This window comes from Mesoplodon mirus (assembly GCF_964341445.2).
Source record: "Mesoplodon mirus genome assembly, chromosome: 18".
Classification (NCBI taxonomy): domain Eukaryota; kingdom Metazoa; phylum Chordata; class Mammalia; order Artiodactyla; family Ziphiidae; genus Mesoplodon; species Mesoplodon mirus.
In genome coordinates this window covers 51,257,313-51,274,857 of record NC_138994.1, presented here as the reverse complement: position 1 = coordinate 51,274,857, position 17,545 = coordinate 51,257,313, and the positions used below count along the sequence as shown (strand labels likewise).

Below are 17,545 nucleotides of genomic sequence, written 5' to 3'. Positions count from 1 at the left end.
GGAGCGACTGGGCCCGTGAGCCATGGCCGCTGAGCCTGCACGTCTGGAGCCTGTGCTCCGCAACGGGAGAGGCCACAACAGTGAGAGGCCCGCGTACCACCAAAAAAAAAAAAAAAAAAGCATTAAATAACAAAGACCAAGTAAACCTGCTGCTCCTGGGAATTAATACTTTTGAGTATGTATCTCTTCATACCTATACACTTTACTATTCCTCCTGAATTACTTGATGAATACAATCAATCAATGGTAAGAAACCCCATACCCCCTAAAGTAAAAACATTTTTGTAAGAAAATTAGTTTAAGTATTTTGATAGACACCACTTATTGTACTCAAATCTGTGTGAGCCCATCTTGTTTTAGATAATGATAAACAGAAAGAAAGAAACAGATTAGAACATAGAAGATGAGAAAAAATATTTTAGGTTAATTCCTGTGAATTCAGGTAGTATTATTAAAGTAGTCAAAGTATGGTTTAGTAGATCAATCAGAACATTCAGTTATACAGTTTTAAGCTTACTCATTCCAAAATAGGTTTTCTATAAAAAAAGAGAAAACCCAACATTAAATGCCAAAATCAGTACTTAATGGTAAAGTACCATTCGACATCTATAACATCACAATGCTGTTGCTTGTATTCAGCATTCCTACAAAGCTCTAAGAGGTCTGAAAGGGAGACCCTGTAGCAGATCTCTTCTTTCTACATTTTGCACATTATGTACCTCCAAAGCCAAGGCTGTCTTGTCGTAGGCATTAGGGACTCGCTTCTGGATTACCCTGGCATAAATGGGCCCATTCTGGAGGTTAGGGAGCGGAGTGTTGACGCTGGGTTGGGCATAGGGCCCGGGCTCCGGCCCACCCAGTGGCTGTGGGTGGGAACCCTCCTGGTTACCTCCAATCAGAGCCGATACTGAGGCGGAGGCAGGTCTATACTTCTCGACGTAAGGGACTGGAATCATCCCCCTCTTGCCTTCGCTGTCCTCCGCATTCCACCACTGCTCTTCAGGCTTATCCCGGATTCTCAGGATGTCTCCTTTCTTAAAGGGAAGATCTTCCTCATCATTCCCATTAAAGTCAAAGAGGGCTCGTACATACTCTGCCTCCTCCTGCCTGAGAATCACTCCACTACCCTGCCTGGATCTGGAAACTGGTTCTATCAATGTTGTAGTGTCCAAATAGTGTATTTTGTAGAATTCCAGTAAAGCAGGCAATGAATCAAATTCTTGATCTCCTATTCGGAGTCTGGAGGGGCTCACCCCTGGAAAAAAACAGAGCAGGGTATTATTTAAAGATATATTATACTGGAGATGCAATGTAGATTTTAAGCATTTCCCAAACACGTTTAGTCAATATTTAATCAGAAAGAAAGAAAAAAACAAACAAACAAAAACCTGTCTAGAATAAATAACTGCTTCTCCTAATAGTAAACTAAAATCATACTTTGTAGCTCAAACATTCCCTGGGAAGAAAGATGCCTATCACCATCTGCAGCAGAGTCAGAAGGCTATGACAGACCAACCATGCCAGTCATGACATGCTCTCATACTGGATCAAAGACAGAGCAACATGGAGACTTCCTGTTCATTCTTCCCCAGTGTTCTGTTGCTATTCCATTTACAGGGTACAAACGGTTCAAGGCTGTGTCACAATCTTCTTTTCAACCTCAGGAAATGTAGCAAGCTCTCCTTTTTCATAAAAGTCACAGCAGCTATCCCAGGAAGAGGTGGGGAGAGCTTGGTATCTACCCCAGGATCATACATTCGTACCTTCACATCTAGAATGTACAATTCCTAATAAGAAAAAGTTTTAGACTATCTTTTTAATCTACAATTAATGACCTCAATCTCACTTCTGACAACTAAAAACTAAGAAGCTAACTGCTTGAAAATCAACTTACAAGATTTTCACTTAAATAAAACATGGAAACTGGACTGTTCCCTTAGAAACAAACAGGTCTTGAAAAAAGGTAAACAAGGATGCTCAGGAAAATAAAGAAGTGTTAAAATCCTCAAACTGATGACACACTGAGGGTCCAAGAGAAAGGACATATTAGGAATGCTTAAAATTCACATGACACAAAGATGTGTGAGGCCTTTGACACAGGGCATACTTTAAACTGGTTCCCTCCCTATCCTGAGATTCTAGAATTGAAGGATAATAAATGAATGTATTTTGCTTCAAATAAGAAACAAAGTTTCTAATGAGGAATACAAACCTTTAACTTGCACTCTGCTAAGCACCCAAAATATCAATATCTTAATTGGATTCTTTACTATTTGGTTTTCTGATAAAGGAATGCATAGCTCTACAGAACACTGCTTCTCATGGAGTTTATTTTTTTACCTTTTTTTTAATTTTTTTTTTTTTTTTTGCGGTACGCGGGCCTCTCACTGTTGCTGCCTCTCCCGTTGCGGAGCACAGGCTCCGGACGCGCAGGCTCAGCGGCCATGGCTCACGGGCCCAGTCGCTCCGCAGCATGTGGGATCTTCCCGGACCGGGGCACGAACCCGTGTCCCCTGCATCGGCAGGCGGACTCTCAACCACTGCGCCACCAGGAAAGCCCTGGAGTTTATTTTTTAATCAGCCTTAACCCTGCCACAGGATACTCTTATAATTCACTGAGTTACAAACACCCAGGTTTTTTGTTTGTTTGTTTGTTTTGCGGTACGCGGGCCTCTCACTGTTGTGGCCTCTCCCGCTGTGGAGCACAGGCTCCGGACGCTCGGGCTCAGCAGCCATGGCTCACGGGCCCAGCCGCTCCGCGGCATGTGGGATCTTCCCGGACCGGGGCACGAACCCGTGTCCCCTGCATCGGCAGGCGGACTCTCAACCACTGCGCCACCAGGGAAGCCCCCGGGTTTTTTATATAGGTATATGTATACACACGTCGTAAATACATTTTAATAACTAGACTACCATAATTTTATACCTTGCCCCTTTTCCTACTATAAAATAAAACTGTTTTACTTTATACAATATTCCATTATATAATATTTATATAATACAACTTTCCCCATATTCTTCAAGAATATGACTTTTAGTGGCTATAAAACCTTCCCAACTTTTCACTATTGCAAACAATGCTGTTATGACTGTTTTTGTCCTGGTCTACTAATGAACATTTCCATGACTTCCTTATGATAAACTCCTTGAAATGCAATTGCTGGATCAAAGGGTAAGAACATGAAGGTTTAGGGACTTCCCCGGCGATCTAGTGGTTGAGACTTCACCTTCCAATGCAGGGGGTTCGGGTTCGATCCCAGGTTGGGGAGCTAAGATCCCACATGCACGCCAAACAACCAGAACATAAAACAGAAGCAATACTGTAGCAAATTCAATAAAGACTTTAAAACTGGTCCACATCAAAAAGAAAAAAACAAAACAAAACAAAACATTAAGAACATGAAGGTTGGACTTCCCTGGTGGCACAGTGGTTAAGAATCCACCTGCCAACGCAGGGGACACGGGTTTGAGGCCTGGTCCGGGAAGATCCCACACGCCACGGAGCAACTAAGCCAGCACGCCACAACTACTGAGCCTGCGCTCTAGAGCGCACGTGCCGCACCTACTGAAGCCCGTGCGCCTAGAGCCCATGCTCCTCAATGAGAAGCCACCGCAATGAGAAGCCCACACACCACAATGAAGAGTAGCCCCTGCTCACCGCAAGTAGGGAAAGCCTGCCTCACCGCAGCAGCGAAGACCCAACGCAGCCAAAATAAAGTTTAAAAAAATAATAATAATAATACTAAGGTTTACGTTGCCAAACTGTCCTCCAAGAAGTTTGATAGTTTCACACTCCCACCAGTAGTCTATGAGTTCCCATTTCCCCATATCCTTGCCAAACAGCAGGGATATCTCTTCTTAAATATTCTCTTTGATTGTTTGATGTTTTTCATGTTTATTGACTATTTGTACTTCTTTTGTGAAAGTTACTTGGTCGATTCCTTTGTTAAGGGAAACAGCCAATCTACCCTCTCCACTCCTATTAAGACTAGCCCACCCATCTAAAACCCTTTGCTATTAATGCTGTGAAACAGGAACACTGTGGTAGCCCAGCTGTCTAAATCACTTCACCACTCTAAAAAAAAAATGAGACCAAATTATTTTGTTCAATGTTAGAAGAAAACACTTCTTCCAGAAAGACCAGAAAAAGTACATTTAAAAACTTTGGAAGTTAATCAAAAGTCCTCAATACAGAATGAGTACTGATGAGTGCCTTCTCTTTTCACCCAAATGAAAGAAAGATCAAGACACTGAGAGGACAGATGCACATTTCTTATATTGCAAAAGTCCATCTGTGGAATTCATGGCTGTAAACTAAAACAAGTTAATAGCCCACATTCAATAATGTTGGCTGTCTCTCCAACTCAAGATGTTGAAATACATGCCCAAACCCAGGATTGTCCTGGCAATCTACGGCAGGACACTCATCAGACACCAGCATAATGCAACCCAATAGTTCCAAGTTCAGGACTGGAGAGATGATTTTGGTAATGACCATACCAGAGCATGGTGGTGCTATATTCTGGAGTTTCTCTTCACTAAAGCGGATCACTGATGGGCAATTATTCCTATTCAAGTCTGGTAAATGAGATGCATGGCTATCTCACCTATCACCGCTAGGCTATAGTGAACTTTCAGGTCTGTGGAACTATGTTAAGAACAGGGTCAGTGTGAGCTCCAAGAAGTCCTACTTAGCACTGCCTGGTCAAGAAAGCCTCCAGGGCAAAGTGGTAGGGAGAACCTTCACACCAGCAGAGCACCCCGGCTTAGAAAATGGTCCTGATGACACCTGGGAAGAAAAGCTCCCTTGCTAGAATTTACCCAACTACATTCCAAGGTACAACAGCTAATATGGTTTTCACTAGTCACCTTTTTGGGACAGTGGTTGGCAGACTGTACGTGCTTATTAAGTGTTAGATATTATCCTTTTTTAAAAATATTTTTATTTACTTATTTACTTACTTATTTATTTTGGCTGCACTGAGTCTTAGTTGTGGCACGCTGGATCTTAGTTGCAGCATGTGGGATCTAGTTCCCCAACCGGGGATCAAACCCGGGCCCCCTGCATTGGGGGCATGGAGTCTTACCCACTGGACCACCAGGGAAGTCCCATGTTAGATATTATTCTTAATGAACATAACTCTGAAGTGAGGAAAAGTTAAATCAAGATCTGTTCCCAGCTTTGAGAAACTCACAGTGTAGTTGGGGATACAAGCATACGCAGCGTGGTTAGTAAGCAGCATGTCTTAGGAAGACATTATTTTTTTCCCCTGGCTTTCACTTCCAACTGGAGACATGCTCTTACAAAAAATAGTGGCAACAACAAATTATGTTCTAAGATACAACAAAATCACAATAAAAGAGCAGCTCTTTCTGTCCCTGAACAGTTTTTTTCTTTTTTGGCCACACTGTGCGGCTTGGGGGTCTTAGTTCCCCGACCAGGGATCACACCAGGGATCGAACCCAGGCCCCCAGCTGTGAAAGCTCCGAGTCCTAACCACTGGACCGTCAGGGAAGTCCCCTGAATGCTTCTAAGGTACTCTTTTCATTCCAAGATGGCAACTACTCCCTTTCATCCACTGTTATGGTTTCTCCGATTACTGTACTATCCCAAGTGAAATGTGTTTTGGTTTTTTTTGGGGGGGTGGGATAGGGTTTAGAAGAACAAATAAGACCACTAAGCCAAGTCCCTTAAAAAGATCAGTATGAGAATTCTGAAAACAAAAACTGTCAGTTCATCTGCCAGAAAGGCAGCAAGTTGGTTCAATTCACTTCTTGCTCAAATGCTTCATGATATGAACTGGGCCCACTATTTTTTTTTTGTTTGATTTTTGCTTGGCAATTCCAACAGACACAAAAATACAAGGAAAACACCAAGTGAAAATTTACCTATAAATTCTTTACCTTTCCTTTCTTTAAAAAAAGGTGTGTATATATATATATATATATATATTTTTTTTTTTTTTTTTTTTGGCCACGCTGAGAGGCTTATGGGATCTTGGTTCCCCAACCAGGGATCAAACCCAGGCCCAGGGCAATGAAAGCATGGAGTCCTAACCACTGGACTGCCAAGGAATTCCCTCTTTTCCTATTCTAACAACACTATAATTATTCCATAGAGGAATACCTGTTTTTGCATACTGCTGCAGCAGTTAGAGTTAGATATATGGGGCGATCAAGCTTCACTAATCCAGAAGAGAAGGAGGGGGAACAGAACATACATAAGCCCCAGATAAGCCCAAACCTCACCACAGCTATGCGTTCTGGTTCCTTTTCCCTAGTTCATCTCCTTCCAACCACAAACAGCCAAAGGCAGGAAATAGAAGGGCGGGAAAGGAAGGAGATACAGTCAGTCAGTCTAGAGAACAGAACAACAGAGTTCTCATAGCTGGGACTTGGAAAACCTCACTGACTTGTTCTACATTAAACCTGTGCTGGATTCTGAATGTGCAGTTATGAACACAATCAGAAATCAAAATCAATGCAGTCAGAAGTATCTTTTAACCAAAAGAGTTGTACATGCTCAACTCATTACTTCTAAGCATTTCAGCCCTCAAGTTACATCAGTTTTTACAAGACCACTCTCTGGAGGTTTTATGAAGAACACCCAAGAGCTCTGTGGGCTAAACAGGCCAGGTCACTTCTGGCATGGGCACCACCACAGTGGCTCCATCACCAGCCTCTCAGTCTCACAGCACTTCCTCTTCTTTCCTTTCCTCTTTAATTCTCATTCCCTCTTTCTCCTCTGCCTAAGCTATTTACAGAGGCTGCTTAAGCACTCTCACTACCTGTCCAATACAAAGGGCTAATAAGGCCACTGACTTCCACTTGAGAAAGTATACTGAAAAAAAAAAATGTCATGAAGAACCTAGGGGCAAGATGGGAATAAAGACACAGACCTACTAGAGAATGGACTTGAGGATATGGTGACGGGAAAGGGTAAGCTAGGTCAAAGTGAGAGAGTGGCATGGACATATATACACTACCAAACGTAAAAGAGATAGCTAGTGGGAAGCAGCCGCATAGCACAGGGAGATCAGCTCGGTGCTTTGTGACCACCTAGAGGGGTGGGATAGGGAGGGTGGGAGGGAGACGCAAGAGGGAAGAGATATGGGGATATATGTATACATATAGCTGATTCACTTTGTTATACAGCAGCAACTAACACAACAATGTAAAGCAATTATACGCCAATAAAGATGTTAAAAAAAAAAAGAAAGTATACTGAAGACATATCAAGATGTACGGTTTCCTAAGCAAATAGAACTTCCTAAAAATGGTGGATGTCAGCATGGTATACTTTGCAGATTCAGACTGACTAGGTTTGATGAATTCTATCTCTGCTATTTCTTAGCTATATTAGCTGTTATTTAACTTCTCACAGGGCCTAGTTCCTAACTAATAAAGTTCCTGAAAGTAGCTGGTATATTATAGGTGCCCAATAAAAAGCAAATCAGTTTAACACACACCCCCAAACCTCCGAATTCCTTTAGAAATTTTCAATTCATCCCCAAATCCAGAGTCTGCTGCACTGTTTCCCAGAGAAGCTTCCACAGAATCTCAAGATGCTTCTCAAAAAGTGCCGTGGTCAAATTGGTTTGAAAGACCCAGTATCCAATACCTGCCTCTCTTATAGAGTCGTAATTTCACATGAGCATAGTAAAGGCTTGGAGAAGTTCTGCAGTAAATAAACCCACCTCCTTTTACCAAGGAATTTTTTTTTTTTTGGTCTAAAACCTTTAAGTAACTCACTGAAGAACTTCTCCAGAACCAATGAATGGAGGGATACTCTGATATTAAAGAGCAAATTATGAGGACCAGATTTGAGAACTACAAAGATGAGGTAAACAAATGAAACAGATGCTGAAGGTACAAAAAGGCAGCGGTAAATAACGGGCAGTCCCCTAAGATCTCCAGAAGTGGCTTGGCCCAGCACCACCTTGAAGAGGCAGTACAAACAGTTATCACCCTAGCTTCTACCCCCCACCCCCAAAACGAGGCAAGTTCTTATGCTCCACTCACCCACTAGAGCAACAGGTGGGAGGCTCTGGGTCGAGAAGGCGACGGCAGGCGCCATCTTATTTCCATGTACTGGATCCAACGTTCCTTCACGCTTCTTGATGCACCCCACCCCCCTCCACCCAGCACTTACTCCTTCAGACATGCTGTAAGCCTCTCAAAGCTGAGAACAGTTTTCCACCTTGCTTCAACTCTTCCCTCTCAACCACATAGATTAATATACCTAATGCTTACTGAGTACTTACTATAGGCCAGTTCCATTCCTAATACACTAAAACTCACTGAATCCTCGAAACAACCCTATGAGGTCAGTATTACTATTTCCCCTCTTTCACAGATAAGGAAACTGAGGCAGAGAGAAGTTAAAGAACCTGCCCAAAGTTATATGAGTAGTAAGCAGCAGGTAAGGAAGGTTCAAACCCAGGCTTCAGAGCACAAGCTTATAACTACTTTCCCTACTCATATTTACTCAGTTTTATTGATTGTCCACTGGACAAGGTCTAGTAAAACCTCATGTTCCAAGAGGAAAAAACGAGTGGATCCATCAATGATTGCAAAGTCTTCCCAAGAGGTACAGCTGACAGAGTATGACCAGTAGACATGACCAAGCCCTGTCCTACGGCCCTGGGGCACAGTCAGGTCACTTCCAGGCAGTGGCAGCACTGGTAGCCTGTGGGAGCTAAACGCTTAAGTTAAAAACAGGTTCACCGGTGGGGACTTCCCTGGTGGTCCAGTGGTTAAGACTCCACACTCCCAATGCAGGGGGCCCGGGTTCGATCCCTGGTCAGGTTAGATCCCACATGCCACAACTAAAGATCCTGCATGCCGCAAGACCCAGCGCAGCCAAAGAAATAAATAAATTAAATATTCTGAAAAACAAAACAAAAAAACACCAAACAGGTTCACTGGAAAAGGTTGAGAATACCTGGTCTATTTTGTCCCTATGCCTCTAAAATCTATATCTAGGCCATTCCATACAAATTCATCCTCTACATTATCTCTACAAAATACACTATATAATCCTAAACAAAAAGCTCATTTCCCATATTCAATCTGCTAAATAAGGTTATTAAAAGCCTCTTTGTCACCAACTTCAGATAGCAGATGTGTATTCTCTGAACACTAAAGCCAGTTTCTTCTTGTCATTCTTTCCTTTTGGTCTTTAAACAGAACCTGGGACCCAGGGCAGAGACAAAAGTGTTGAGTCCTCAAAGTGCACTTTTTTCAAAAGAAAACTGGCTTTGACAGAAAGGAATACAGTGTAATAGTGTCAGCTTTAGGTCACAATTCCTAGGTTCAAATTCTGGCTCAGTCACTTACTAGCTGTGTGACTTTGGGCAATTTACTTTATCTCTGACTCTCAGTTTCCTCATCTATAAAATGGAAATATTTTAATAAGTGGGGATCATAGTACTTTCCTCACTAGATTGTTATAGACAGTAAACGAGACAAGGCACATAAAGTATTCAGCAAAGTGCCTGGCATAGAATAACCAGTCAATAAATGTTAGCTATTAATATTGTATATGCCTTTCTAAAATTCAAGAAATTCTTCTGTGTGGTTTCAAAAGAAAAAGAGCTGGATGGGGAGAGGGAGAACAAAGACTAAGTAGTTTTTATAAAGACAGCAACTGAATCAATTGCCCTATGTGGAAAATAGGGTACACAGCAGAAAGAAAAATGACCACAATGCCCATGAACTTTCCACACCCCATGCACAAACTTTAGCAATCCTCACCTTCTCTCTTGGGCCAAGAATCTGACCTCATATCTGTTATGAAAAGGTGGAGCTCAATATTAAGGTAAGAGCTGAGATTAAAGTTGTAACACCAAGATGTGGGGAAAGCTCAAATAAAACTGCCTGCTGCTATTTCCACATTCTGCAACCAACAAAACACATACACAAACAAAATGTTGAGAATTGAGTTTCAGGGGCCGTTTGCTATCATGTCACTGCACAGTAATGCAAAACGCTAGACACCATGAAGGTCGTAAAAAGTAGAACATATTTGATTTAGTGTAAATACAAAAATATTCCCGTCTCATGTTATAATGCTATTAAACCAACCAGACTGAGAAAGACCTCAGATAACTGTGGGCTTAAATATCCCCACGCTTGGGACTTCCCTGGTGGCGCAGTGGTTAAGTATCCGCCTGCCAATGCAGGGGACATGGGTTTGAGCCCTGATCTGGGAAGATCTCACATGCTGCAGAGCAGCTAAGTCCGTGCGCCACAACTACTGAGCCTGCGCTCTAGAACCAGTGAGACACAACTACTGAGCCTGCGTGCCACAACTACTGAAGCCCGCATGCCTAGAGCTGGTGCTCCGCAATGAGAAGCCCGTGCACCGCAACGAAGAGTAGCCCCTGCTCACCGCAACTAGAGAAAGCCCGCACACAGCAACGAAGAACCAACACACCCAAAAATAAACAAACAAATAAATTTATTAAAAAGAAAAACAAAGTTAAAAAAAAATATCCCCATTCTCTTTTTTAAATTGGTACGTGTTAACAACAAAGAGACTACTTCATCTCCCCATTTCTGGCCAGAGTGTATAAATCTAAATTAGGACTCTCCTAAAAGGGCAAGTCTGCAAAGGCTGGTTCAGGAGCCTCCTAATTCAGATTGGCCTGGATCTCGTCTCAGCTGGTCAGGACGAAACTGCTTCAACTTGCGAACAGTGAGAAGGTGCTAAGACTCTTGGTGCCGTTACACAGATAATAGCAACCTCAGAATTACTCTGTACCTCACAAATCTCAAGTACTAAGTGCCCAAATCTCCTTAATACTCCCCAAACAACTCCAATGGCATGGGTAAGAGAGTCACATCTCAATCTTTGGTAAGGAAGATCCGGTACAGATAAATTAAATTCTCAGAGAATCAGCTCAGCAGGGTCTGTTCCCAACATCTAGGAAGACTCAGGCCACAGCCCTCAAAGTTACTGAACAAGGAGAGGCCCTGGAGTACAAGGCAGACAATGTTGAGGTCCAAGAAAAAAATGAAGCTCCATTCATTTTCAGGGAAGGGATTGTCTCCACTGTCTTATTTCTGAATTATTTCCTGAAAAAAAATCTTTCCTCCACTAATCGCTTTGAAAACTAGAAGCCCCTCATTGTGGAGGGCAGTCTCTGGACGCTAAGATCTCTTGAACATAGTCAGCCGGTCATCAGCTTATTCTGGGCTGGTCACAGAGGCCTTTCTTTTATAACCAAGGCACTTAGCTCACCACCTTCGTCCTCCGCGGGGGAAGAGGACGGTAAAAGTATTTTGGAAAAATGCCCAAGAAAGGAAAAAGCTGACCGGTTTCCTGAGGGTGTCTCCATCCCTCCCGGCCAGTATGCGGTGACTTCCTACCAAAGGCCACCAGGGGAGTATGGCCAAACCCGGCTCTCCAACACTGCAGGAAATGTTTCAAGCCTAAAAAGCCACTTGTAGGATTATCGGATTCATTCCGGGCACCGCTGCCAAGTGATGCCCCCGCAGTGCCAACATCCCCCTCAGCTCTTTTGTCCCCACGTTGCTCGGCCCTGCTCGGGCGCTAGCCCCACCCTGGGGCCGAAGCAGTTCCCCTTCCCCTGGGCTGTCCTCCCAAGTCACACCCAGAGGCCTGGGTCAGCGGCTCCTCCTCCCCCACACACTCCCGCTCGTCCGTGGGAGCGAGCCCCGGCAGCTGGCTGTCCCCCCGGCCACGGTCACTCCGGCCCTCTGCCTACGTCCCTCGTGGGGGTCAGCTCTCGAGGAGCAGCCGGCCAGGCTGGGGAGTTACGCGGCCCTCACCCCCGCCCGGGGCCTCCCGTCCCGTCCGTCCCTCACCGGGCGGAGGCTGGGCGGGCGACGGTGGCACCGGCGGGCGCGGGCCGCTGCTGTTGATGATGTAGTGGGAGACGCGCGAGTTCTCGGAGACGCTGAGCACATAGTCCCCGGGGCTGGTGCTCGAGTCCCGCACCAGGAACACCCCGTGCCGCTGGCCCTGCAACAGCGCCACCGCCTCCTGCCGACTCAGCCGCCCCCAGTACCAGCTACTCCGCTCCTCCGAGTCGAAGTTGCCCGCCATTGCCGCCTCCACGCCTACACGCTGGGCCGCCGCCGCCGCGCGCGCCCCTCCAGCCCCGGCGCCCGCCGCCCAGCGGACCGACTCGGGTCTCAGCCTCACAGCAGCGCCCGAAATGGCGGCGGAGGCCGCGGGCCTTCCCCACCGGAAATGACGCGCTCCCTGCCCCTGGGAGGATGCCGGGAAGGGGACCGCGGCCCGCCATTGGGAGAAGGGCAAGGCGCAGCCCTTGCGCGCACTGCGCATGCGGTCTCTTGGGCGTCGTCGCGTGGCGGGGACCGGGACTGCAGAGGGTGGAGAGGCGGAGTCTAGGGCCGAGGGGCGGGGCCTCAGCTACCAGTCCACTGTTGGCCGCACGGTTCTTTGCTCCTCCGGGTTTCAAGTTCCTGGAAGGCCCAGGTTTCTAGGCAGTGACTAGGAGACAAAATTAGAGTAAAAAGGTGATGTGGCCCCAGGGCCTGAGTTCCCTGAGACAGTCTTTTTCTGATGGTTCCTCCAGCTTCTCTCCAGGCCTGCTAAAGTTCTTGTTTTCATTGATTCATTCAGCAAACAGTTGACCACATTTTTCCTGCTGGTGCAAAGGTCATCAAGGCTGGGCCCTTTCCTCACCGAATTCTCAGAACAGTAGGAGGAACCAGGAAACAGTCAATGACGAAGGAATACCAGTGATACGATGGGGAAGGGACAAGGGGCTCTAGGAATACAGAGCAGGGCCCCCTAATCCACTCTGTAGAGGAATCCAAGAGGGCTTCCCAGAGGAGGTGGCTTGAGAATATTGAATGGCAATCAGAGAAGAGCATTCAAGACAAAGGGAACAGAGTGTGCCAAGCCAGGTGGAAGTATGGAGTTCTCCTCTCCGTTGAGGCTCGCAGTCATCTGCCCAGATTCTCTAAACTCTAATTGTGGTCATGCGTATCCTCTGCTCTCCCTGCCGTCAAGATCATTTCTATCTCTGCATCCCATATCTATATCTGTATTCCTGTGACAACCTGCTCACTGGTGTTCTATACTCTTGATGCCCCTGATCGCATAGCACACAACTGCCAGTTTGCACTTTCTAAGTTATAGCTCTGAGTCTGCTGCTACCCTGTGTAAAACTTTTAACAGTCTCCACGTGTTAGAACTCCCAGTTTATCTCACAGTGTGAAACCAGGCCACAGTCTCATCGTCACTGCTCCTACATGAATCTTGTGTTTCTTCTTTCTGGAATACCTTTCACTCCTTTTGGGATCTCAAACTCAAATGCCTCCCCTTTCTTGACCATCACATCACTCCCTCTCTGCATCTACAGCACAGTGTCCATATTATCTCTATTACAGTTCTTACCTGTTATACTGTAATCTTTCATTTACACGTCTGCATTCCATGCTAGATCTCCTCAAAGGCCAGGCATCTAGTGTAGGACACACTCCATAATCATTTCATAATAACAGCTAACAGGGCTTCCCTGGTGGTGCAGTGGTTAAGAATCCGCCTGCCAGTGCAGGGGACACGGGTTCGAGCCCTGGTACAGGAAGATCCCACATGCCATGAAGCAACTAAGCCCATGCGCCACAACTACTGACCTGCGCTCTAGAGCCTGCGAGCCAGAACTACCGAGCCTGAGTGCCACAACTACTGAAGCCCGTGCGCCTAGAGCCCGTGCTCCGCAACAAGAGAAGCCACCACAATGAGAAGCCCGTGCACCGCAACAGAGTAGCCCCCGCTTGCTGCAACTAGAGAAAGTCCGCACACAGCAACGAAGACCCAACGCAGCCAGAAAAAAAAAAAAGCAAATAAATAAATTAAAAAATAAAACAGCTAACATTTATTCAGGGAATACTACTTGCCAGGCATAGAGCTAACTGCCCTTAGATAGATCATTTCTTTTAATCCTCTCAACAACCTATGGGTTGGTCCCATTTTACAGATGAAGCCAGAGTTAGGTGACTTGTCCAGATACACATAGCCACTGAGTTGGGAGCCGGGATTCAAATCCTGGGAGGAGAAGAGAGATATGGTCACTCTGCTCTATCCTCAGGCTTCTGGGATAGGAATGGCAAGAGATGGGGGTGAGGAAAGGATGGCAGAAATAGATTTTTTTTTAATCAGTCAGCCCTGGGTTTTATGGTCTTATATGAATAACACACCTATTCCAGACCCACTTCACACACCCCTGGGCCTACTCTGGAAAGGGTTGGGGGGCAAGGACAATTTCCCTGCTGTGGGTGATTTATCAAGACCCTGGCTTAATCACAGCATGTCACCACAAGCCAGCAGAAGAAGCCAGCCCAGGATGAATTCTGGTCCTTTGGGGAAGAGACATGCCTGCTCTTCATTTCCCCAGGATGACTGGACTTTAAGGCAGGACCTTACCAGGGACTGCCTATGGGGATCTGAACCGTGCCTCTAAGCCCCCTCTCCAGGGCACATGGACATGACAGAAGAAAATACTTTAAAAGAAAAGAAAAGAAAGAGGGGATGAGGGAGAAAGGAAGGAAGGAAGAAAGGCAGAAAAGAAACAAAGAAAGAGAAGACAGAAGAGAGGGAGGAGAGAACAAATCATAACTAAGCTGGAAAATAAGCAAGGAGATTGGTAAGGAGGGGATACCCAGCACCAAGCAGCTAGTCAAGTGTGCTCTTCCTTGGAGCACAGAGAACCTATCAATTCAGAGGCCAACAAGGTGGGAACAGGAACGGCCTTGGGACAAGAAGAAGGCAAGCCCCCCTGCCCCTTCCTCCTTTCTCTTCTCCTCCTCTCCCCTTCATACATAAGGATTTACAGCTATACTGGTGGCTTCTGGCCCCTGAGAAGCCTGAGATCTGCCCTACAAAGAATGTAAAGAATGTGACCTTCTTGTTTAGGAAGATGCTCCTGGAGTTTCCTGAAGGAGAAGCAGAGATGAAAGGAGAAAAGGAAGGGAAGCCTTCGCTGTTCAAGAGAAAAACACATCAAAGTTCTCTGCTCCCTCCCCTCTAACCAAAGAAAGGCATTCCTGGGAATTCCCTGTCGGTCCAGAGGTTAGGACTCCTGCGCTTTCACTACCGAGGGCAGTTCAATCCCTGGTTGGGGAACTAAGATCCACAAGCGGTGTGGCAAAAAAAAAAAAAAAAAAGAAGAAGAAGTAGAAGAAAGGCATTCCTTATTTTATTTATTTTTAAAATAAATTTATTTATTTATTTAGGCTGAGTTGGGTCTGCTGCTGCGCTCAGGCGGGCTTTCTCTAATTGCGGTGAGTGGGAGCTACTCTTCGTTGCGGTGCGCGGGCTTCTCATTGCGGTGGCTTCTCTTGTTGTGGAGCACGGGCTCTAGGTGCACGGGCTTCAGTAGCTGTGGTACGCAGGGTCTAGAGTGCAGCCTCAGTAGTTGCGGCACACGGGCTCAGTAGTTGTGGCTCACGGGCTCTAGAGCGCAGGCTCAGTAGTTGTGGCACACGGGCTTAGTTGCTCCGCGGCATGTGGGATCTTCCCGGACCAGGGCTCGAACCCATGTCCCATGCACTGGCAGGTGGATTCTTAACCACTGTGCCACCAGGGAAGTCCCAAATTCCTTATTTTAGCAAAGGACAAGGAGCAGAGGTCCAAGGACCTATTTTCCTGCCTGTGTCTCCTAAAATGATGAAAACTGCCTCGTACATCTGTGCAAGTCATGCGCTGCACAACTCCAGGGTACTATGTAAATGAAACCCTCTGGAGTTGGGCTACTCACACTCGCTTTTCCTTTAAAAAAAAAAAGATTATTTGTATGAAGATGACAAAAACTGCTATTTAGAGAGAAAACTGACACATCTTGCAAAGTGTGTGTGAGAGAGAGAGGGAGAGACAAAAGTTGGTGGGTGTATAGGCACCATTGGTATTGGTGGGAAAGTACAATTCTGCCCAGTTTTCATCCATGGATGGAGACGAGGAGAGAGAAAGGAGACAGAAAAATTTCCAAGTCTCTGCTGGAGTTCTGGATAATGAAGAAGAGAGATGCCCCACCCCCAGTGGGTAGCCCATAGTTTTGCAGAGACAAGGACCTGTCTAAAGATGTACAAAGGTAGGGTCTGGAGGCAGACACTAGGGGAAAGCTCTGGGGAGAAAAGTGAGGGAATTGCAAGGCAGGTGGAGGGGAGGAGAGCATGCTGGGAACCAAGGCAGGAGATGGGACCTTCCTAGAAAGGTCAGTGAGATGTTCCCAGGGGTGACATGCTGCAGGGCTTTTGAGAATCATTTGTCTGCTTTGCTACAATGTAAATCCCCCTGATTGCCCCATCCTTGAGGAGAGCTGCTCACACAGATGCCTTTTGCAGGGAGGAAACAAGGAGAAGGTGCCTGGGAATTCCCTGGTGGTCCAGCGGTTAGAGCTCTGTACTTCCACTGCAGGGGAACTAAGATCTTGCATGCCACACGGTGCAGCCAAAAAAAAAGAAAAAAGAAAAAAGGAGAGGGTGCCAACTTCCTTGTCTCTGTCCTCGTGGAGCTGAGAAAAATCGAGAACATCTGAAGGTGGTGAGATGCAAGTATGCCTGTCTTCTCCTCTCCTCCTCCTGCCCACTCCTCTTTGGTCCCACTAACCATCCTCTTCCTCCATGCTTTGACTTGCTGTTCCGTCTGCCCGGATCTCCACAGTCACTCCCTCAGAGACCTCCTTCCGGTCTCTGCTCCAACGTTGCCTCTTCAGGGAGACCTTCTCTCACCTGCCCATTTGACACTGCAAACTGCATACCCAACTCTCCCACTCCCCCTTCTCTGCTTGATTTTCCTTGCACTTATCCCCTTCTAATTTTACAGATCTGTTTTATGCGTTGTCCTTTCTTCCCCTCTAGAATGCAAGCTCCGTAAGAGCAAGGATTTTGGTCTTTTTGCTCCTGCTGTATCTCAAGTGCCTGGCAGAGAGCCTGGCATATAGGCATTAAGTGAATATTGGTCGAATGATGAAATGAATGAAAGGAGAGTCCAGTGGAGGCACTTGTTCAAAGTTAGCTTCCTGTAATTGTCAGGTATCTCCTGGAGGGCACTGCACTTCCCGTAGGAGGTGAGCAAGGGGTGCAAAGCATTCTTGGTTACGTCTCCAAAGGACATGTCCTCAGCTGCATCTGGGCTATGTCTGGGGCGTCACTCTCACATGTGCTCCAACTTGATAGAGGAAGGCCGTGTTGTTACAGTTGTAAAGCTGGTAATTGCACCTATCTCAGTGCTTATCTTATCTGTGGGCTTCTTGGTGTCAGCTTCTTGGAACCGCAGTTACTACTGACAGAGTGAACAAATGATTGTGGTGCTTTTTCTTTAACTTAATTCGCAGGGAGGTGTCCAGATCTAGGTGTGTTCACAGGATCGTGCCAAACCCAAGATAAGTCATACATGACGTGGCATCTGTTCTTTGGGAACCTCTGTCCTAGGTGATGAATCTAAACCCCTCGGCAGGTAGCCTGACTCCAAACTAAACCTTCCCTTGCCTTTAAGCCTTGCACCTGCCATTTTTTCTACCTACAAGGCCCTTCTCTTTTGGGAAAA

At 46.0% G+C, this 17,545-nt stretch overlaps 1 protein-coding gene across 1 annotated transcript in view; it reads right to left on the bottom strand.

Moving 5' to 3' along the window:
- CRK (CRK proto-oncogene, adaptor protein) overlaps positions 1–12,211 on the bottom strand; it is a 32,973-nt gene extending 20,762 nt beyond the window's left edge. Inside the window, exons 1-2 of the mRNA XM_082604121.1 lie at positions 11,833–12,211; positions 720–1,255 (exon numbers count right to left, since the gene is read on the bottom strand). Of these exons, the coding sequence (XP_082460247.1) occupies positions 720–1,255; positions 11,833–12,073 (777 nt within the window). The 5' untranslated portion in view covers positions 12,074–12,211. The remainder of the gene's footprint in view (positions 1–719; positions 1,256–11,832) is intronic.
- Between the last annotated feature and the right edge of the window lie 5,334 nt (positions 12,212–17,545).